Source organism: Vespa velutina, chromosome 19 (genome assembly GCF_912470025.1).
Source record: "Vespa velutina chromosome 19, iVesVel2.1, whole genome shotgun sequence".
Classification (NCBI taxonomy): domain Eukaryota; kingdom Metazoa; phylum Arthropoda; class Insecta; order Hymenoptera; family Vespidae; genus Vespa; species Vespa velutina.
This window is the reverse complement of record NC_062206.1, coordinates 844,635-868,886: the sequence shown is the minus strand read 5'-3', so window position 1 is coordinate 868,886 and position 24,252 is coordinate 844,635. Positions and strand designations below refer to the sequence as shown.

The 24,252-nt window shown below is 28.1% G+C and overlaps 4 protein-coding genes across 10 annotated transcripts in view; all 4 read left to right on the top strand.

Moving 5' to 3' along the window:
• Positions 1-174: 174 nt before the first annotated feature.
• On the top strand, positions 175-7,867 carry LOC124955756 (UDP-glucose:glycoprotein glucosyltransferase). 4 transcript variants are annotated; one of them, XM_047510638.1, is made up of 24 exons: positions 175-293; positions 752-968; positions 1,049-1,284; positions 1,380-1,562; positions 1,647-1,819; positions 1,888-2,083; positions 2,167-2,380; positions 2,470-2,690; positions 2,762-2,977; positions 3,053-3,411; positions 3,484-3,727; positions 3,818-3,982; positions 4,064-4,322; positions 4,421-4,529; positions 4,606-4,791; positions 4,867-5,073; positions 5,168-5,560; positions 5,769-5,783; positions 5,986-6,163; positions 6,254-6,436; positions 6,600-6,875; positions 6,978-7,094; positions 7,380-7,521; positions 7,619-7,867. In XM_047510638.1, exons 1-24 carry the CDS (start codon positions 291-293, stop codon positions 7,654-7,656), a joined length of 4,530 nt encoding a protein of 1,509 aa, XP_047366594.1. In that variant the 5' UTR covers positions 175-290; the 3' UTR covers positions 7,657-7,867. The 4 variants fall into 4 exon arrangements, with proteins under 4 accessions (XP_047366594.1, XP_047366596.1, XP_047366597.1 ...); XM_047510639.1 differs by lacking the exon at positions 175-293 and adding an exon at positions 345-486; XM_047510640.1 differs by lacking the exon at positions 5,769-5,783.
• Positions 7,868-8,269: 402 nt separating this feature from the next.
• LOC124955761 (zinc transporter 2-like) lies at positions 8,270-18,443 on the top strand. Of its 4 annotated transcripts, none has more exons than XM_047510650.1 (8): positions 8,270-9,160; positions 15,467-15,648; positions 16,209-16,325; positions 16,465-16,613; positions 16,823-16,974; positions 17,136-17,355; positions 17,587-17,827; positions 18,153-18,443. In XM_047510650.1, the coding sequence occupies exons 1-8, from the start codon at positions 9,123-9,125 to the stop codon at positions 18,296-18,298; spliced, it is 1,245 nt and encodes a 414-aa protein (XP_047366606.1). In that variant the 5' UTR covers positions 8,270-9,122; the 3' UTR covers positions 18,299-18,443. The 4 variants fall into 4 exon arrangements, with proteins under 4 accessions (XP_047366606.1, XP_047366608.1, XP_047366605.1 ...); XM_047510652.1 differs by lacking the exon at positions 8,270-9,160 and adding an exon at positions 10,145-10,276; XM_047510649.1 differs by lacking the exon at positions 8,270-9,160 and adding an exon at positions 10,391-10,771.
• A 1,255-nt stretch (positions 18,444-19,698) lies between these two features.
• LOC124955868 (glypican-6) overlaps positions 19,699-24,252 on the top strand; it is a 118,653-nt gene continuing 114,099 nt past the window's right edge. The window contains exon 1 of the mRNA XM_047510911.1: positions 19,699-19,718. The gene's annotated coding sequence lies outside the window, so the exon portion shown is untranslated. The remainder of the gene's footprint in view (positions 19,719-24,252) is intronic.
• Positions 19,707-24,205, top strand: LOC124955867 (WD repeat-containing protein 35). The gene is made up of 2 exons (XM_047510909.1): positions 19,707-19,828; positions 19,956-24,205. Exon 2 carries the CDS (start codon positions 20,012-20,014, stop codon positions 23,567-23,569), a length of 3,558 nt encoding a protein of 1,185 aa, XP_047366865.1. The 5' UTR covers positions 19,707-19,828; positions 19,956-20,011; the 3' UTR covers positions 23,570-24,205.

Sequence of the window (24,252 nt, the reverse complement as noted above, 5' to 3'; positions counted from 1 at the left end):
GACGAATTATTCCGTAGAATCATCTTCATTTTATTAATTATTAAATTTTCAATTACGTTAAGACAAGTAATTATTTCTATTGTAATAAATAATCGTTATTGAATTAAATTATTATTATTATCTAATACCGATCCATAAATCGTACAAACGTTCATATATGTATTTCATGCGTATATTCATATATCTTTCGTAGGATCTCTGTGTATTCTGAAGTGACACGTGCAATACGTGGATTGGTCATTATTATAAATGTGTTCTCGATAATTAATACGATTTTTAATGAACTTTTAATGGTACGTAAAGTATTTAAGAATTATTTATATTGTAATATTTCGAAAATGATTATTCTCATGATATATATATATATATATATATATATATTTAAGTGTGTTGTGTACTTCGACAGTGTCAGTTTTTAAATAACAAATTTTCATTTATTTCATTATTCATGTGATATTCGTTAAAGTTTAATGTTTTCACATTAAGGTATAATATTTTCATAAAGAAAGATTGATAATATTATTTGTTATAATATTATTGATTATTTATTTATTAATATCGGTGTTTATCATAATGGCCCTAACCTATATACATCGTTTGATGTGTTATTAACGTATGAATTTCTTTACAATTATTTAAGTAATTGTTGTAGTAAAATTGAAATATACGTATAAATAATAATAATAATAATATTATTATTATTATTATTACTATGTATTAGATGTTATTATTATTATTATGTATGTTTTAGATGTGGATATTAGTACTTTTTTATTCATTACTTTTCTGCTCAAGAGGATTACAAGCCGATAAAAAGATTAATAAATATGTAACAACGTTGATTGATGCAAAATGGAAGGAAACCCCATTGGTTCTCGAAGCAGCCGAATATCTTAGCGATGAAAATGCAAATTATTTTTGGAAATTTATAGAAGCATATTCCGATAATGTTGACTCAATACAAAATGGTAATTAACAATATAATTAATTTGTATTTACTATTAATCGTATTAATCTAATATAGAATATATATATATATATTTTTTAGGCACGGAAAAGGATCATTACGAATTAATTTTAAAATTAGCTGGAAAGTATTTATCTCCAGCAGAAATTGCTGTTCTTAAATTAGGATTGTCCTTGCGGATTTATTCTACACGCGTTGAAATGTTTTCACAAATGGCAGAAAATAAAAATATTTCTACTTTAGAATGTTATAACGTAGTAGATATTGGTGGGAAATTTACTTGTTCCATTGAAGAAATAGATAACATAATAAAAGAGGTAAATAAAATATATTTAGTCTGATAGTTCTATTAAGCTTTGATTTCTTTTGATAATTATATTTTATATTTCTTTCTTTTATTTTAATATCTTAGGATGAATGGACTAAGAGAGATACCTACAGTATAGATCATTATTATCTGGGATCTCAAAAAACTGATAAAGTTATGATAATGTATGGTCAAATTGGTTCTCCTATGTTCATTGATTTACACACAAAATTGAAAAATATAGCAGATAAAAGAGGAATCAATTATATATTACGTTACTATTTAAAGGTAAAACAAAATGTTAATAGATAACTTATAATGAAAAAAAACTTTTTAATATTTTTCCGTCATAAATTTTTTTTTTAATTGTAGGATAGACCAGATAGGAAATTACGATTATCCGGTTATGGCGTAGAGTTACAAATGAAATCAACCGAATACAAAGCTACAGATGATTCAGATATTAAAGATAATACTGGAAAAAAATCTGAAACTAACAATGATGGAATTGAAGAAATAGATGGAATCAATTTTATGACTTTGAAGTATATATTTATTAACATATGATAAAATATATAGATCTTGTTTAATATTAATCATAAATATCTTTCAGAACATTGTATCCAGACAAGCATGCTGAATTAGAAGAACTACAAACGCATTTGCTTGAAACTAGTCATGAAATTGGAGCATTAAAAGTATGGCAGTTTCAGGAATTAAGTCATCAAGCAGCTGAAAGAATAATGAATTCTCCTACAGATGAAGCTCTTAATGTTTTAACGGATATCGCTCAAAATTTTCCAATGCAGGTAAGATTTAATATTTTATTTGCAATAATTCCTTTTGACATTATGTATCTCATACATTGTATAAAAATTTATATATCTCTTAGGCCAAATCATTAATAAGAACAAAAGTAAATAATGAAATGAAAAAGGAGATGAAGCTCAATCAAGAAATATTTTCTGGAAGTTTGAGTATACAGCCAACCGATACTGCACTTTTTATCAATGGTTTATTCTTTGATTTAGAAGCTATGGATGTCCTTACACTTTTAGAGGCTTTGAGAGGCGAATTGCGTGTAATGGAGGCACTTCATAAAATTGGTAAACTATATATATAAATATAAATGATCTAAATTTTTTTATATGATTTTATAAATTTAATTAACAATTACATCTTCTTTCTTTCATAGGATTTAGTAGTAAAAAAATGGGAAAACTTTTAGCCCTTGATTTGTCTAGTAATGCGGATAATCAAGAATTTGCAATGGACATTAGAGACTCTGCTATAATTTGGATAAACGATATTGAAAATGATTCTCGTTATAGCAGATGGTCACGTTCCTTGACCGAATTATTAAGACCAACGTTTCCAGGAATGCTTCGAAATATAAGACGAAATTTATATAATTTAGTGAGTCATTTTTTAATCTTGTAATTATGAAATTTGTAATCTAACAAAATAAGAAATTATTTTATTAACAGGTATTAATCATCGATCCTCTTAACGAAGATTCATTGGCCTCGGTTTCATTAGCACTATCTTTATATTCATACGTTGCTCCTTTAAGAGTAGGATTCGTTTTTATAACTAATTATAATACTTCAGTCACTGGATTATCAGATCCCAGTGTTGCAGTAAATAATGCGTTTCATTATTTCATAGAGAGCAAAGGTGCTAAAGAAGCAGTGCAATTTTTGGTAAAATCTTTTATTTCAATTAATTGATTATTTTTAATTACATTTTATTGAGTAACATTAATAAATTTGTTTTAGTTAGGAATTTATATCGGATCTAATACCATAACTGTGGACGATATAAAACAAGCTATAAGAGCAAGAGATTCTTCTGCTAATATAAATTATATTCTTGGGGAAGAGTCAGAATATGACGTTGGTCGTCATTTGGCTAGTGATTTTGTGAAACGATCTGGATTCAAGAAATTCCCACAAGCATTACTTAATGGTGTACCATTATCACCTGCTCGTTTAAATGCTGATTCATTTGAGGAAACGGTATTAGCTACAATTGTATCACAAACACCTGCCCTACAGAAAGCAGTTTATCGTGGTGAAGTTACGGAAGGAGATGATGTCGTTGACTTCATAATGAATCAACCAAATGTTATGCCACGGTAACAAAGATTTTCTTTCGGTATTAAATAAAATTACTACTCTATGTTTTTTTTTTTTTTTTTTTTTTACAGATTAAATGAACGCATCTTGAAAATAGATAAACATGCATGGTTGAATTTAATTGGAATTATTCCTGAGGATAAGGATTTTACTAAATGGAGTCATCAAGACGCATCATCATGGCTCATGAAAAATATGAAATATTTATTTATATCTCGTCGCACTAGCTTACATCATTTATATTCATTTTGGATCGTAACAGATTTAAGATTAGAATCATCCAGAAAATTATTAGAGGAAGCTCTTGTCTATATAGTATGTAAATTATTTTACAATAATTCTTCTGGTACTTACGACAAAATTAATACGAAATATAATATTTAATTAAATCTTATCTTATCGTAGGAATCAAATGCAGACGCAAGAATCAGTTTAATCATCAATCCGGCGGATGATATAAATCATGAATATGATTTAAACAGAATTGCTCTTGCTGCTTTAAATTCATTGCCTATGGACAAGGCTTTAAATATAATGCACAAGATAGTCAAAGATGCTCCATTTACTGAGGTTGGCCTCGTTATTTTTTATTTTATAAAAAAAAAAAATATATATATATATATCTTAAATGAATTTGACGTAATATTGCAGTATGAATCAATCGAAGAACATTTGAAAGATCAAGACGAATTATTAGCATTCCATGCATATTACGCTAAACAAGTTTTAGGATTAGAAAAAGGAGTCACGACTGTCTTATGTAATGGACGGATGATTGGCCCGTTAGATACTAATGAAGAATTTACTAACGAAGACTTTTCACTTTTGGAACGATTTAGTCACAGTACATATGGAGATAAATTATTTAAAAGTTTAATTAAACCTCAGTCCGAGGATGATGATGATTATGGTATAAGCATATTGTTAATCTCTATAAAAGAAATATTTTTCTTCTTATTTCTTATGGTCATTGGAATAGAAAATTACTTTTACTGTTCTTAAATGTAGAAAAAACTGATATTACGGATGACATGATAATGAAAATCACTTCACTATTGGTTCCACGACCACAAACACGTAATCGATTTGATGTACCTTTTCATGGCGATGAGCACAGGTAAAATTAATAATAAATATTTTTCAATTTCTTTCTTTTTTTATGGACATATTATATTATATTTATTCATTTTTAGCGTTATCAAACTTTCACCTGTAAATCCAGACGAAGTAACATTCGATTTAATTGCAATTGTCGATCCTGTATCACGGGGTGCTCAAAAGTTAGGTCCAATATTGAAGACATTAGAAAAAACTTTGAACTGTCATATTAAAGTATTCCTCAATTGTTTAGATAAAAATAGCGACATGCCACTGAAAAGGTATATTGATACGCACGTTATTATTATTTAACATCTATTTAATATATAATTACGATTAATATATTTTATTTTCAGTTTCTATCGTTTTGTACTCGATCCTGAACCACAATTTACAACAGATGGAAATTTCAATGGTGCTATTGCTAAATTTACTAAACTTCCTACTTCATCCCTATTGACACAATACATTCATGCACCAGAAAATTGGCTCGTGGAAGTAGTAAGAAGTGTCTATGATTTAGATAATATTAAATTAGACAATGTTGCGATAGGCGTTCATAGGTATGAATGAATAATTAATACTTTTTTCTTTTTTTTTTTTTTTTTCCCCTATAAATATGCGATAGAGAATAAATTTATAATTATTATATTGCAGTGAATTCGAATTGGAACATCTATTACTCGAAGGTCATTGCTTCGAAGCAGTAATGGGAAATCCGCCAAGAGGTTTACAAATTACATTGGGAACCGAGAAACAACCTGTAATGGTTGATACTATAGTTATGGCGAATTTAGGATATTTCCAGCTTAAAGCGAATCCTGGTGAATGGCATTTACGTTTAAGACATGGACGTTCAGCAGAGATATATGATATTACTACTGTTGACGGACAGGATGTTATTCAAGATGGCAATAATGTAAAAGTTTTAATAAGTTCTTTAAAAAGTCACGTTCTAAAAGTAAAAGTTTCAAAAAAACCGGACAAAGCTAATATGGATTTACTCTCGGACGATGAAAAAAATTCTGGCTTATGGAATTCTATTTCCAGGTACGTATAGAAATGATATTCAATGTAATTTCATTATAACAAAAACAAAAAAAAAAACAAAAAAAAAAAAAAAAAAAAAAAAAAAAAAGAAAAGAAAAAGAGAAAAAAAAAGAAATTCAAATATCTAATGTTAATGAATATCAATAGGAACACAATGTTATTTATTTATCTTTGAACTTTAATTTTTATTTATTCTCTCCTTTTTTAGCTTTTCGAAATTTTGGTAAGCTTTTCATTACTATGTAGATAAATACAAATTTAAATGTAAAGATATAAAAAAAAAAAGAAGAAAAAAAAAAAGAGAAAAAAAAAAAGAAAAGAAGAAAAATTCTTCAACCATTATCATTCCTCTTTTTATAAACAAATGAAAATATAAAATTTTCCTTTTTATTTTCGTCGAAATTTCATTTCTTCTTTTATATTAGGACATTCGCTACAGGAGATGAAAATGAAGATCAGGATGAAAAATTAAATATATTCTCACTTGCCTCTGGTCATCTTTATGAAAGATTTTTAAAGATCATGATGTTGAGTATTATCAAACATACGAAGACACCTGTGAAATTTTGGTTTTTGAAAAATTATTTATCACCTACGGTGAAAGTGAGTAAGAAAAAAAAAAAGAAAAAGAAAAACATTTTCATTGTTAATTTTATTTTCATTAAATCTATTAATTAATAATATATCTAATAGGACTTCTTACCGCACATGGCAAAAGAGTATGGTTTTGAATATGAATTAGTTCAATATAAATGGCCACGTTGGTTACATCAACAAACTGAAAAACAACGAACAATTTGGGGATATAAAATATTGTTCTTGGATGTATTGTTCCCATTGAATGTTAAAAAAATCATATTTGTCGACGCCGATCAAGTATGAATGAAAATTTGATATTTTTTTTCCTTTCTTTTTTTGTTTTTTTTTTTTTTTTTTTTTTTTTTTTTTCTTCCCAATATACAATCCAAACTATATTTCCATTGCTGTAATGAAATTTCATTCCTTTTTTTTCTTTCTTTCTTTTTTTTTTTTTTTCTAGGTCGTAAGAGCTGACCTGAAAGAATTGGCATCTTTAGATCTTGGCGGTGCACCTTACGCTTACACACCATTTTGTGATAGCAGAAGGGAGATGGATGGTTTTAGATTTTGGAAACAAGGATATTGGAGAAATCATTTGCAAGGTCGTTCTTATCATATTAGCGCCCTTTACGTTGTAGATTTGAAAAGATTTCGTCGTATTGCTGCGGGAGATCGATTAAGAGGACAATATCAAGCTTTAAGCCAGGATCCAAATAGTTTATCTAATTTAGATCAGGTATATAAAATATTTTGTGTATATTATTATTAATCGATTTAATAGGGACATATTTTTTTTTTTTTTTTTTTTTTTTTTTTTAATAATGTTTTATTACTTTAGGATCTTCCTAATAACATGATCCATCAAGTAGCAATAAAAACTTTGCCACAAGAATGGTTATGGTGTGAGACATGGTGTGACGATTCGTCTAAAAAATATGCCAAGACTATAGATTTGGTTTGTATTCATGGAGATCATTTACAATTGAGCCAATCATTTATGAAAATGATCTAAGTCATTTGAAAGAATTATTTTTTAAGGAACAAAAGTTTTTTTTCTCTTTTTGTTATCAGTAGAAAAATCATTTTTAAATAATTCAAACCTCAAATATTTTTTTTGAATATTTTAAAAGGGAAACTGTATGTGATCTTTATAGATCATTTTCGTAATAATAAACGGCTCAATTAATACAGTTTGTTATTAAGAGAGAATTTTCAATAATAATTAAATTTCGCATTTTAGTGTAACAATCCGATGACTAAAGAAGCAAAGTTGCAAGCTGCAATGCGTATTTTACCGGAATGGGTGGGATATGACGAGGAGATAAAAGCGTTGCAACAAAAGATTGAAAATGAAAGTAGACAAATGGAAAAGGAAGATAGCGGTATGTTTAATGTAATAACGTAAAATAATAAATGATGGTGGGGAAGGAGAGGAGAACGGATTATTACTTTATTTATTTATTTATTTATTTATTTCAGAATCGAGTGAAGATCATACGAAACACGAAGAGTTGTGAAGTTAAATTGAAATGAAATAGAATAAATAATCTAGTTTATGACTTTTTCGATGATTCCAAACAAAAAAAGAAGAAGAAGCAACCAAACAAACAAACAAACAAACAAAAAGAACTATTATTCACTTTCTTAATAAGTCTATAATTATCAGAACATAATCGATCGTGCCATTTAAAAAAAAAAAAAAGAAAAAAGAAAAAAAAAATGAACAAACAAACAAACATAATATTCGTCTTAATTTTCTGTGATTAATATTCACCATGATACACGATGATTCTTTTTCGTAAAGAGTGATAATGTGTAATAGATTATCAAAGATAAATTATTTGGCATTATCTTACTTATGTTAATGTGATATAACGAATGATCGAATTTTTTGAAACGACAAAAATATAAGATTTTCGTTTTGCGCGTTTAACGCAAAAGGATGATCAATGTATGATATACAAAATGAGAATGAATTTTCATTTTTCAGTATTGTAGCTAGATATGGACAGGAAAAATAGTCCAGATGTTATCTGAAGAATATTGTGATTTTTTATTACCTATATATTAATATATATATATTATATATATATATATATAATATATATATGTATATTATAGCCGTAAACAATAAACTTGTATCGTTTGTAAAATTGCAGGATTTTTTTACGATGGCGTACAATTATTTTCTATGATAAATTCCTATCGAATTAAGTCGAATTTAATTAATGTAGAATGAAAATAATGATATGAAAAATTAACAATTTACAAAGACTGGTATATATTTATTCAGTCACGTTATGATGTACACGTTATATTATAAAAAAAAAATTTTATACGATTTCCGTGCGGTTTTTTGTATGGACAAAAATCATGTTTTTCTTTTCCTTTTTTTCTTCTTTTTTTTTTTCCTTTTTCAAGCACAACTTTTAAGTATTTCCTCGGTCGATCATTACATTTTCTTTTATTGGAATATAGAAAAATAAAATTTATCTTGATATTATCAGAAAACGTGTATTTACACGATCGTCGATAATAATGGTCAATATTCGAGGTACGTACTTAAAAGAATAATGAATGCTTCTACAAAACTTATATATAATAATATTTTGCAAATATATTTATTTAAATGGAAAATAAAATGAGGATTGACCGAAATGAGGATTTTGATCGTAATTGATCCGAAAATTTTCAAAATTTGAATAACCTATATAACGAATAATAATAATAATAATAAACGAAACATGATACTATATCAGATCATATTTAATCTGTACATCTATTTGAAATATCAATGATAACAATGATATTTTTCGTCGATATTTTACGGCTAATCAGTTCTTTGCTCGTTGAGTTTTAACTATCATCGTTTTTTTTTATATTATTATTTATTTTTTTTATATATATATGTATAATACAATTTGTTTTTAGCTCTTATTCGAAGAAAATAAAAAAGAATATATTTGGAAATCGAAAAACGACCATGGAGAATCCTGTGATAATTAAAGAAAACGCCGTCGCGTAAGTGATATTTATTCGATTTTAAATAAATAATCTAATTATGATATTTCTAATATTTATCGCGTCAATAATATATTCAATTTAACATATACATGTACGTAGATCTTTACGATTTTTATTATTCAATTAGATCGCATTGAAATTCTATGAAAATAATAGAGAAAAAACGCTTAAGTGATATTTTATCGATTTTAACAAATATTCTAATCAGATATTACTACAATATTTTAATCAAGGACAGATATAAATTTATTGGACTAACACGTGTATAATAATAATAATAAAGCATTAAAATAATTTTAACGATTTAAACATTGATATGAAAATGGTGTAACATTATTGGGAATTTTTCCAGTTATAAATAGACATAGTAAGCTTGTTAAGTAGATACGTAAAGAATTTTGGGGAAAACCTATTGATAAATATTTATGTATATATTAGTTAATTGTTGAATCATTTTCTTTTTTTTAATCCTTATCGAAATATTATTTTATCAGAATAGAATACAAGTGAAGTGACAAGAGAACACAATATATATATATATATATATATATTCTATTTCTATTCTATTATACGCGCATATATATGTATAAATATAAAGTTTTATTCATTGCGATATTACGTAGAATTAACAAATATTATTAATTTATAAAAAAATAATAATATTTATAGACAGAGAATATATCAGAATGCTAAAAGGATATATTTCATTTTAAACATATAATGATATTGAAAATATATTAAAGGAAAAAATAAATGAAAAAGAAAAAAAAAAGGAAAGTAAAAAAAGAAAAAGAAAGAATTTGAATTTCGTTGAAGCTCGATGATTTATCGATAGTCGATAATCGAATATGGAGATTCGACATTCGACTTTCGAAAAGAACCGATCTTAACCGATTTTAACCGATCACAGCCGATTTTAACCGATCTTCGTCTTCGATTCTCTCTCTCTCTCTCCTCTCCTCTCTCTCTCTCTCTCTCTCTCTCTCTTTCTCTGTCTAGTCAGTTTCTTTACAGCACTTTCGTTCAACTGTGTACGATAATGAATATTTCTTTATTTTATATCTATTTTTTAATGTGACACTGTAACTAAAATATAGTGGAAAGAAGAAAAAGGTATTTATACATAGTGCAACAGAGAGATAGAGAGAGGTAAAGAGAAAGAAAGAGAGATAATAGTAATGGATCGAGAAGTGGGAGATCGATAGATACAACAAAAAATGAGAGAGAGAGAGTATATATATATATATATACACATATATATGTGCATATATACATATATATGTATATATATATATATATATATTATAAAAGCAAAAAGCAAAAGTGAGATAGATAGATAAAAAGAAAGAATGGAAGAGATAGGTGTATAGGTTATGGGGAGGGAAAGTAGGAAGAGGAGAAGGAGAAGGAGGAGGAGAAAGAGGAGGAGAAAGAGGATTCAGAGTTAAGCTATCTGTTAAAACAAACTGGCCAAGCTGGATGCACGTTCGAGCAAACCAAAAGAGAAGCTATGCGGTGGCAAGCATTTGTTGTTTATTTGAGAAGTGACAAGGCTACAGTATATTCTTGTCTCGTCAACGATCCGAAGAGGACAAAGTCGGTGTCCGGGTATTCTTCTTCATCTTCATCTTCTTCCTCTTCTTCTTCTTCTTCCTTTTCTTCTTCTTCTTCTTCCTCCTCTTCTCCTTTTTCTTCTTTCACTTCTTTTTCCACTTTCCTTCTCTTTGCTTTTTCTTTCTCTTTTAACTTTCTAAAATTATTTCGCTCCTTTCTCTTCTTCATTTCATTTCTTTTCCTTTCGTTTCTTTTTCTTTTCTTTTTAATATTCTTCTTCTTCTTCTTCTTCTTCTTCTTCTTCTTCTCTTAATTCTATAATAAAACAAATTTTTCCCCCCTCGTAAGGGAAAGGTACGCGTGTATCGTCGTCGAAAATCGATCGAGAACGATCGATCGATCGATCCTTCGAGATAATATCGTCTTCTTCTAATATTTAATAATTTTGTCGTCATCGTCCTCGTCGTCCTCGTCGCCGTTCTCATCCTCCTCCTTTTCTTTCATTTATCATCTCTTACTTTCATCTCTTACTTTCTACCGCTGTTATGGACAACGAGAAGATCAAACTGTGAGTTTATTATATTCTTATCGATCTTTTATTTGCTTACTTGCTTACTTAGTTACTTTAATTACTTAGTTATTCATATATATATATATATATATATATATATATATATATATATATATATATATATATATGCATATTTTAAACTTTGACTTTTTAAATTAATTATAAATGACATGTATTTAGAAAGGATTTAGAAAGAAATGAAGCTTCGTTCTTTTCATATTTACAATTTAAAAGATTCTTTCGTGATTTGTCTTTTCTTTCTTTTTTTTTTTGTTTTCATTATTACTACTACTATTACTACTACTACTACTACTGCTAGTACTATACTACTATTTTTTCTTTCTCTTTTTCTCTCTCTCTCTCTCTTTCTCTTTCTGTTAATTACTTCTTTTCTTTTTATTCTTTATTCAAATCTCATATCGCGTAAGGTCGTTACTTTTATCATTTATTTTAATACGTTCATATATTTAATCGTCTTTCTACTTTGCTGAACGCATCACATAAGTCTTATCAGAGAGTACACGACGTTATAATGTCTTGAACAATTCAAAAAAAAAAAAAGAGCAAAAAAAACATATATATATATATATGAAACATTTAATATTTGTTTGATCGACCGGAGACCATTTGTCGATCTTTTATGTATCTATTTTTTTTCTTTATATTCATTGAACGAATAAATAAATGATATGTATGTACGTATCCACTTATGTAGATATACATACGTGTATATATGTGTTATTTGTTCAACGAAAGAATTAAAAATAAATTCGTTGTGTGTCATTTTTTTTATCTTTTAACATGTTCTTTTTTTTTTTTTTTTTTTTTGTTTGTTTTTTGTTTTTTCTTAGATATTAGAAGTGATCGGTCGGTAAAGTAGGATTACGTGTATGGCCATATAAAAATTGCACGATGATTTTTCGTACTATTAAAATATCTTCGAAGATACACGTGTAAAGTTTACACGTGTAAAGATATATGCGCGTGTGTTTGTGTGTGTTTTTGTGTATGTGTAAACGATAATCGTATTATACGGTTAGCTCCTGTAGAGTATAATATAACGGTAATCGAAATCGACGACGATTCGGTCATATACCTTTAGTCGCTTCGAAATTATGGAAAGTCGACCTTGAAACACTTTCCAACATGAGATACCATATTCTTCTTTTTCTTCATACCTGAATCGCAACCACAGATTGTAAACTGATCTATATTGGATCATTGATCGATTATTAGCCGATTTGTAATTTGGTATGTATTTCGGTTTTAAATGACTTTTCTTATCAGAAATCCGATGTATAATCTTTCAAATGATTTTAAGTCACGTCAATTGATCGTTAATTTTATTAATTACTTATTTTTCTTTTTTTTTTGTATGTTTGGCATGAAATCTATTTAAAACATACGAGAAATATATATATATATATATATATATATATATATATATATATATATATATATATATATATATTATTACATATACAATACAACATATAAATTCTCCCATTATGTATATTTGTATTATGAGATTAGATATGTGAATGTGTGTGTATGATTGATCGATAAAATAAATACATGCAATAATAGATAGGAAATAAACGAGGATAAATTCTATTTATTTGATTTGATTGGTTGTGCAAAAGTATTGTAACATTTTCTTGTTTAGAGATATTTACACTCTACGTTCGGACTTAATCTCTTATCATTGATAATACGATACAAAAATCGACGGATGTTATCTCTATATCTTTAGACATTTAATTATCCTTCTTATTATTAAAAACTATATAAATTCTTTACCAACTAGTATTACCTTCTAGTTTTATTTGAGTACACTATCGAATTAATATATCATTTCCTTTTTTTTTTTTCCTCCCCTTTTTTCAGAGGTTTTCCTGTTTTTTTCTTCTTTCTTTTTTGTATGTATATATATATATATATTTTTTTTTTTTGATTATCATTATTAAAAGTTTTAATGCTTTTCCGAATGCCGGAAAAGGACAAAGATAAAAGATCGTTTCAATGTGTCGTATCAACATTTGTAAGGAGGAAGCTGAACGATGCGCACTGTTAAACAAGCGATACGCAACGACGAGCTTGGCCTTCTTCTTTTGTCATTTTAAATCTACGAATGAAATAGAGAAAAATGAAAAAAAAAAAAAAAAGAAAAAAAATAACCACCAGCAGAAAAGAAAAAAGAAAGAAAAGAAATTACAGCAATGAAAAAAGGGGATGTCCAACTCCGACGATTTCGATCGAGTTTCATAATGGTTCTTCTATTTATCAAATTAATATATTTTTAATTATAATTTTAGAAAATGATCAGAATAGATGATCAATATTTATAACTTCTTTTTTTTTTTCTTTTTGTAACAAGTATAAGCAATAGTTTTCATTAATCCTTATTATTGGATACTTAAATCAATAGCATGCTTAAAAACTTTTATTTTCGTAATAAACGTATGTATATCATGGACGATTTAATGTAAATTGCGTTGTGCAATGTTACAATTTTCGATTTGTGTTATCACGATTTTTTTCACACGTAATTCGTCGTTATTTCTCCTCTTGACAGGCATAATAAATCTATGAATAAGAAAAAGAAAAAAAAAAAAATATAGGAAAAGGAAATGACGAAGAAAAAAAAATGACGTTCTCTCAGCACGTTTTCGTAGGTTTATAATGATTTGTTTCTTTTTTTTTTTTCTTTTTCCTTTTTTTTTTATATAATCATTACCAATGTCATCGATAATTGCATAGATATATAAAAGAAGGTTGGAATTTTTGAAAATACAGAATAATTTTTTATCGAATTAATTTGAAAGATTAAATGAAAAGCTATGTGTCATTGTTAAGATATATACGCATTGTATATATATATATATATACATAATGAATGACATAACGTAGATCTTATTATGCGATGATAAGGTTGTCCATTATTCACGTAGAATTGATTATTACTAATTCTCATTTACGTGAAATAAATAGTAGTTTTTTCTCTCTTTCTCTCTCTCTCTCTCTCTCTTTCTTTTTTTTTATCTGTATCATTTTCCTTATTAACATTAATAAACAACGGGAGGAGACTAAATGTAGAATTTTACGAAAACAATTTGATCAATGATTGTCATCATGATTGACGAATTTACATAACATATTAGAAATTATATTGGAAAAGTATTAAATAAATGTCGGTTCGATAATGAAATTTCGTTATATGTAATTGATTTTGTACAATACTAACTAAACTTTGTAATAAAGATCTATTTCTTACGATCTTATCAGCGATGATTGAAATGTTATACTTATCGGAGTTGATTCTTTTACGTATGTTATCCAAATAAGAATATCTTACGAGTTTTCATTTATGAAAGTATAAAAATATTTCTATAATAATACACACACACACACACACACACATACATACACATGCAGATTTATATATGTATATATACATATATAAATTATATTTAGTATTTCTAGTTTTATCGGATTTATAAAATGACATTATTTGCTTTATTTCACAACTACGAAATTCATTAAGTTCGAGCAAACATATTTTTATGTTTACTTAATTGTTTCTGATAATTTTAACGTTTACTCATCTCCGATAAGAAACATTTCAATTTTTGTTACATTATCTGATATTATACGTCTGTCTCTTTTAATTAGCTATCTCTTTTAATTTTTGATATTTACATACGAGCCGATAATCAATAAAAACATAACAAACATATATACATATATATATATATTTTTTTTTTTTCGTTTTTAAATATTTTGACAAATTTTTTTGAATTTGAATTATTTAAAAATTATTTTTTTTCTCATCTTTCTCTCTCTCTCTCTCTCTCTCTCTCTTTCTCTCTCTTTCTCTCTTTTTTTGTTTCTCTTATAAACTGACGATCAAAGATACGATATAATAAGCGTGCATATTTATTCTCATGGAATATTATGTAATTTTTGTAATTTTTACAATTGTTAAAAAATTACTTTTATGTAATTTTTACGATTTTTAAAAATAACGAGTGACAATAACATGTTTATCAATTGTCCGATCACCATGTTTATTTTATAATTGCCAATCTTATATTTACGTATGTACGTAGATATTTATACATTGTATGTGATCAATTTGTAATCACGTAATTAGATAAAAACGCTTATAAATCTTTCAGGTTTAAAGATAAAGCTATGTATGGTTATGGAACAAGCATACCACCTAATAATAATGAATCCGAAGAGGATATGTCGTCGAAGAAAGTGATATTTTGCGTTCATGGAAAATTATCGGGTTGTTGTACCGTTGTCAAAGGAATCGATGAAAATATAACGATGGATTATCAACAAAATTCATCGAGTAAGATTCGTTTGATACATTGAATTTTATTTAAAAGATTAATGTTTGAAATAATCTTTGAAATTATTATTTTCCTTTGATTATATAAATCGTGTCGAAATTTTTAATGATTTATTTTGTTTATTTGTTTCATTTTTTATTTGAACACTAGTAATTTTTTTTTTTATTATTATTATTGAAAAATAGTATTTTGTATTGAAAAAACAAAATGCAAAAAAAAAAAAGAAAAAAAAATAAAAGGAAATGTTTGGTATATTATAATATACAATATAAATAACATTATGTAATATTTTTTGCATATTTTTTTTTCATACATATTCAAATGCATTTAGAAATATATCTAAATAAAAATAAATTTCATCCATTCAATTATCGTATTATCCTAAAACGTTCTTTCTGAAGTATTTTATTTACATTACAAAATATTCTAGGATATTTTATATTTAAACATAAATTCGTATTTTCATATATAAAAAAATTTCGAGATTATTTATTGGCCAATCAAAAATATTCATTTTAAAATTACGAATCATTTACTTATATGTATGAAATAATTCTAGTTCTACCAGAGGATCATTGTCATCGAGAAAGAAATGGGGAAGTAGATAAGAAAGCTAGGAAAAAGCTTTTACTTGCTAGCGGACTATGTGTTATCTTCATGATAGCTGAAATAATTGGTAAATTATAATCCATTTTTGTTCTCTCTTTCTCTCTCCCTTTTTCTATTAATACATTAATAGAAATATTTATATTATATATCAATAAATATATTTAATATATCAATATTATATATAATTAAATATTGTAATTACATAGGTGGTGTTCTCTCAAATAGTTTGGCCATAGCTACAGACGCAGCACACTTGCTAACCGATTTCGCATCATTCATGATTTCTCTATTCTCAATCTGGGTCGCAGGAAGGCCTGCAACAAGGAAAATGCCATTCGGTTGGTATCGTGCGGAAGTAAGTATCAGGTATAGACAGACTTTTACTTTCTAAAGAAAAACAAGTATGTTTTGTCATAACGTTTTGTTATATATCATTCCAATTGATATATATATATAGTATGTCTAAAAGCATTGCATCAAACTATCGATATACATATATAGCTTTTGTAATATATCATTTTTTAATTCGGATTTTGTTTACCCGTTGTACGATGACTTTTTCAGGTGATCGGTGCATTAACGTCGGTCCTGTTGATATGGGTTGTCACTGGGATTTTATTCTATTTAGCCGTAGAGAGAATAATTAACAAGGATTTCGAGTTAGACGTCACGGTGATGTTAATTACCTCTGCGGTTGGTGTTGCGGTAAATCTAGTGTTAGTGATATTAAAACGATAATTATTATTATTATTAAAATGTAATAGTTTATTATATTTGGACATTGTTATCTATATTATGTTTGTTCAAGACTATATATAATTTAATAATTATAAACACGATATATATATATATATATATACATATAAATATGTTATAGAATGGGCTTAAGTTTACATCAACATGGTCATAGTCATGGTGGACATAGTCATCACGAGCACGATGATCATAAAACGAAAAAGTTAACGGACGAAGAGATGTCTCATAAGGATGATCACGATAGGAATAATATTAATGTTCGTGCTGCATTTATACATGTCATAGGCGATTTTATTCAAAGTATAGGCGTTTTTATCGCCGCATTAGTTATTTATTTTAAAGTGAGTATTTTTTTTCCTTTTATTCTTCTTATTTCTTTTTTTATATATCATACTTTCCAAAAATTTCTCAAGACATTCATTGTATTATTATTATTATTATTATTATTATTATTTTGATTGAAATATTTTAAGGGACGCCATGTACTTATGATTATTTTTCTTTTTTTTCTTTTCTTTTTTCTTTCTTTCTTTTTATTTTGTTTTTGTTTTTTTTTTTTCTTTTTTTTTTAGCCAACATGGACCATAGTTGATCCAATCTGTACGTTCCTATTTTCGATATTAGTCGTGCTCACGACAGTGGCAATCATAAAAGACGTTATGAACGTGCTCATGGAAGGAATGCCCAAAGGATTTGATTATTCTCAAGTTGAGAATACTTTCATGCAGATAGAAGGCGTTGTGAAAGTACATAATTTGAGGATTTGGGCTCTTTCACTCGACAAAACCGCTTTGTCAGCGCATTTAGCGATCAGTAAGTTTACGTATACGTTTTCATTCTTCAGATAAGAAGACAATTTCGTAAGACGATATTATTATTTTCTTCCCTCCTTTTTCCTTTTTCTTTCTCTTATTTTTTTTTTTTATCGTATAAGAAGAGGAGGAGGAAGAAGAAGAAAAAAACAAACAAACAAAAGGCAAAGAAAGGAAAAAAGATAAAAATTCAATTCAATCTCCTCCGATGGCTTTTGTTTTTTTATTTAATCATTTGCAAATTGTCATTTCGATTTAGAAATCGTTCGTTCAACTTTATTTTTTTATTCTCTATCTCTTTCTCTATATATTTTCCATTATTGCAGAACCTGGTACCAGCCCACAAAATATTCTACGTATGGCCACGAGAAACATTCACGAAAGTTACAATTTCTTTGAGATGACATTACAAATAGAAGAATTCAACGAGCGAATGGAAAACTGTGAACAGTGCAAAGCTTTGTCTCAATGAATTAACGTCATTGTTATAGTTAATGCCGTTTTATCGTTTTGTATGACGAGCTTCGACATCTATGAACTCTCCTTTTTTGTCTTCTCTCCTTTTTTCTGTTTCCTTTCTTTTATATATATATATTTTTTTTTTTTTTTTTTTTCTTCCAACAGAATATTAGAGCAAGAGACATATGAAATCTAACTTTGATTCGAGGCTAAGTCTTGAGATTGTTTAACGATAGATAATTGTACAATAATTCTTTTTTTCACATGAATAGATAAATTATAATAGATTATAATCCTCGGTTAACAAGCCGAAGATTTAATGTGACCTAAAAAAGAAAAATTAATTTAAAATAGTTTCACAAGCGATAAACATCTTCGCTTTGTTCATATTCTTATTATTTTTTTTTTCTTTTTTTTTTTTTATGTTCGATATTTTCTATTATTATTCGTTATTCGTACGTCGTGAAGTCAAAAAGGAAAAAAAAATGCAATCTTAAGGAATATCGATAGCGATATCTTGCAATATAATTTAAAACTTAACTGTGCTAGTTAATAACAGTATAAAATAATACGAAGGTGCATAAACTATGGTGCTCTTATACCTTGCGAATTGTGTATTAATAAAAATAAAAGTAAAATCTTTTTCTATAAGATGATTTTTAATCGGTCATAAATAATTTACAATTTAAATTTAATCATTGTAAAAATTTATCATATTTAAATTATATTATATTTCTTTCATATATTAAGTCATATTATATTATATTATATTGTATTATATTGTTAAACAACATAAGAATTGTACAAAATTACATATATAATGCACTATGCTTCTAAGAAAACAATTTATATATATATATATATATATATATATATATATATATATATATATATATATGTGTATATATATATGGTAGAGTAAATATCTTTTCGATTATCAAATTTTTTATTACATTATATTATTACACATAAGAATTGTATAAAATTATATATACATGCATGCATATATACATACATAGGTACATACGAAAATTGAATGGGTTCTCTAGGCAACTTTTACGGACGAACCTATTCTGAATTAGATTCACTTTATTTCATTAGGCTCATTTCAAAGATAACATTGACAAATATACAAATATACAAAAATTGTCAATTATTTAATGGTATAGGATAATTGTATTTTATAATTATATACATCATTGCAATTCTATTTCAATACTCTGTATATATCTGAAAATGACATTTCACGATTCCCACGTGTTCTCATTTTTGTTGTTTTTGATATTATTCGATAGTAAGATATAGTAAATATAAATATATATTTTCAAGGGGATAAGTGATTGAGAACCACTGGTACAGAATATCAATTTTTAACCGCGCCATCTGGCGTCGCAGATATGAAATTAAAATTATAGGCAATATTTTACAATGCAGTGAGTCTGACATTTTGTGTGGTTATTATCAAATTATTATTATTATTATTATTATTATAAATAATAATCTGTGAGATCACTGGTTACAACATGGTTATTAAAAGTTAAATGTAAATTACAATTTTCATATTGTATTCTTAGTTCTTTATACGTTTTAGTTTTGATCGCTTGAGAAAATGAAGGAGACACTTCAAAAGGCATATATATATATACATATATATTTTTTTTTTATTTCAGACATTGTTAATAACTTTGACTAGGATTTCTAAACTTGAATCAGTTGAAAATACAAAATGTTTGTTTATCTAAGTAAAAAAATAGCAATACCGAATAATTTTCGTTTGAATTGTATAGCATGGAATCAAAAAGAAGGTTATATCGCTGTAGGTGGTGAGGATGGTCTTTTGAAGGTATTACGAGTTGAATCTGTTATGGGGAATAATAATAATAATGTGAATGGAAAATCTCGTAATTTGACTGCAGCTAGTAATCTTAGTATGAATCAAACTTTGGAAGGTCACAATGGTCATGTACAAGTAGTTACTTGGAACGAAGAACATCAAAAGCTTACGTCGAGCGATCAAAATGGTGTTATTATTGTTTGGATGATGTATAAAGGTTCTTGGTACGAGGAAATGATAAATAATCGTAACAAATCAGTTGTAAAAAGTATGTCATGGAGTCAGGATGGTCAAAAGATATGTATAGTATACGAAGACGGTGCTGTAATTGTTGGTTCTGTCGATGGCAATAGAATATGGGGAAAGGAATTGAAGAATGTTTCATTATGCAGTGTGCAATGGTCACCCGATGGAAAATTACTTTTATTTGGCTTAAAGAATGGGGAACTTCATTTGTATGACAATCAAGGGATATTTTTAACTAAGCTAAATACAATACAACAAATCCCTGGACAAATGCAAGTAATAGTTACATTGCAATGGTATAATGGAAGAAATGGATATGTTGCCGTAGATTGTCCAACATTAGCTATTTGTTATCAAAGTGGCAAAATATTATTAATAAAAGATACCAATGATGACAATCCGGTTGTCGTAGAAACTGGCATGACAGCTGCATGGTGTTGTTGGAATAGTCATGGTTCTATATTAGCTGTAACTGGTATGATGCCATTTTTAACTAACGGAGAGACAAAGGACGTAAATGCCATTCAATTTTATAGCCAATTTGGAGAACACATGAGAACTTTAAAAATACCTGGTAGAGAAATAACAGCATGCTCATGGGAGGGAGGATCATTGAGAGTAGCTTTGTCCGTCGATTCTCACATATATTTTGCAAATATACGTCCAGATTATAAATGGACTTACTTCAGTAATACTGTTGTATTTACAAATGAAAAAATAAGTAAGGATGGTATATGCATCACGTTCTGGAATACCAGTAATAATACCTGCTGCACTAAATTTGTACGTACTTTAATATCTATAGCCTCCTGCGGAGAGCATTGTGTTTTAGCAGTTAAGAATGATCCAACGCAAGGATCTGAACAATTTGCATTACTAGTTTGCAATACTATAGCCACACCGATAGATACTAAATTTTTAGATATGGAACCATTATATTTGACTATCACTAGTAATATTGTTATTGCAGCATCGAAAAATAATTTTATACTTTGGACTTTTCGTACGCCTCGTAATTCGGCATTGCTTTCTGGTAAATTACGAAAGGAAAAAGTATATCACGTGGACGATACCCCAACTGGAGTAACAGAGGTTATACAGGATTTGGATAGGGATAGATCTTTTGAATCGCCTACGAGTACAAAACCTACGATGGATCCAATTTCTTGCATTTGTGCAACTGAGAAACTATTCCTCGTTGGAAGAGAATCGGGAATGATACAACGTTACTCTCTACCTCAAGTTACTCTTATGAATCGATACAATACATCTTGTAGACTTTACAAAATGGCTATAAATTGTGATTCAACTCGCGTTTCTATTATGGATACATCCGGGGTACTTACGATGTTGGACTTAGATACACAAAAAGTTACTGATTCGTTGAATACGAAAACAGGAGATGATGTAAGTAAATTTGAAAGAAAAGATGTATGGGGAATGTCTTGGGCTCAAGACAATCCCCTATTACTTGCAATTATGGAAAAAACAAGAATGTATGTATTAAGAGGATTAGATCCCGAAGAACCGATATCGTGTTATGGATATATATGCTCTTTTCAAGATTTAGAAATACGATGTGTTTTATTGGATGATCTAATAGAAAGACCGGATGAAGTAAAAAATGATTTAATAATAGATTTGGAGGTAAAGTCATTAAGAGATACAAGAGAGTTATTAGCCAAGGTAGGCTTGAAGGAAGCTAATAATTTTATTCAGGATAATCCACATCCTCGATTATGGAGATTGTTAGGAGAGTCAGCATTAAAGGTATTAGAGCTAGAAACTGCAGAGAATGCGATGGTTCGTTGTACGGATTACTTGGGTATACAATTTATCAAACGTTTAAGAAATGTTCATAATGATCAGTTAAAAAGGGCAGAAGTCGCAGCATTTCTTGGAAATTATGACGAAGCTGAGAAATTGTATTTGGACATGGATAGAAGGGATCTTGCTATAACGTTGCGTCAAAAATTGGGAGATTATTTTCGTGTCGTTCAATTAATGAAAATGGGTATTGGTGGATCGGACAAGCAAATGGAGCATGCCTTCAATAAAATAGGAGATTCCTATGCCGAAAGACGAAACTGGGAAGGAGCTAGAGAATATTACGAAAAGGGACGCAATTTAGAGAAACTTATTCAATGTTATTACAAACTCGAAGATTTTATGCAGCTTGCAGGAACAGTTGATCAATTACCTGATAAAAGTCCAATATTAAAAACCGTAGCAAGGATGTTGGCCTCTGTAGGTATGTGCTCGCAGGCAGTCGCAGCTTATATCAAATACGGTGACGTTAAATTGGCAGTTGATACGTGCGTACGTCTTAACCATTGGGATCAAGCCATCGATTTAGCAAAAACTTACAAAATGGCCCAGATCGGTGAACTTCTTAATAAATATGCCAATCATTTATTATCCAACGGTAAGAGATTGCAAGCCATAGAGTTATATAAAAAGGCGAATTATTACTTGGAAGCTGCAAAGTTATTGATAAAACTAGCCGAGGAACAAGCCAAAATCAGAACGAATCCATTGAGAGTTAAAAAGATATACGTTCTTGCTGCCTTATTGATAGAGGACCATATTAATAGTGTACCAACGATAAAGGGTGGACGTAGCAACGTCGTAATGGGTTTAACGGAAAGCGACGAGGATACAAAAATAATAGAAAATGCTTGGCGTGGTGCTGAGGCATACCATTTTCTTTTGTTGGCACATAGACAAATATACGATGGTAATTTCGATGCCTCGATGAAAACTGCTTTGAGACTTAGAGAATATGAGGACATTTTGGAACTGGAAGATATTTATTGTCTACTTGCGTTATCGAGCGCTGTTAATCGTGCCTTTGCTACCTGTTCCAAAGCATTTATTAAATTGGAAGCTTTCGATGCTATTACAGATACGAAAAGAGAAGAATACGAGGAACTAGCCGTAAATATATTTACGAAATATAATCCAAAGGATACGCGTAATGTTAAAGCCGAATGCGTAAATTGCGAGACATTAATACCTGATTGGTGTGTCGTATGTCCAAATTGTATGTCCAGATTTCCGGCTTGTATAATCTCCGGTAAACCTTTGATGGATCTCAGTAATGCTTGGATTTGCACCGTCTGTAGACATCATGTAGCAACGGAACGTGATGTCGTTAATATTAATGCTTGCCCATTGTGTCATAGTACGATCACGTATATGTAGAACAAATGATTCGATTATATTCCATATATACATATATACACAAATAATCATTGTTATTTAGATTCCGTCCAACGATATTTGTACAAAACTACTATTAATAATAGTAATTTAATAATTTAGTTTGCTTATCACGAGTGCACTTACAATTTTTTATGCAAGAAAACGAACGTTCGTTTGATCTCGAATATTAGAAGACTGTCTTTTATTTCTTACAATATTATAATATAATAATAATAATAATAATAATCCGTCCAATCGATGCTAAGAATGAATTATTCAAAGGAGAAAACAAAAAGAAACAAAAAAAAATAAAGAAGTTATCATTGTTAAATATAAAAGTGAAAATATATACGAATAAAAGAATCAACGTGTCTTACGTGTCATCCAAACGTTCCCTTTCATATTTTTAATCGATAAAATTACATCGTCAAGTTTCGTGCGAATGAATGAATTTTCTTCTTATTGATCGTTCATTCAAAAAGACAAATAACAACGATCGAATTTCGCGCCACTCTAAATAAAGTAAAATCGTACGACATGTTCGTTTAACGGTTTTTCCTAATTTCGATTAACGATTTTGTTTTATTACAGTTACTTTTTTAATAAAAAAAAAAAAAAAAAAAAAAAAGTCACAGGCGGAGGGTGGGACGGGGGTTGGTAAGGGACGTGATAGAGAGGAGAGA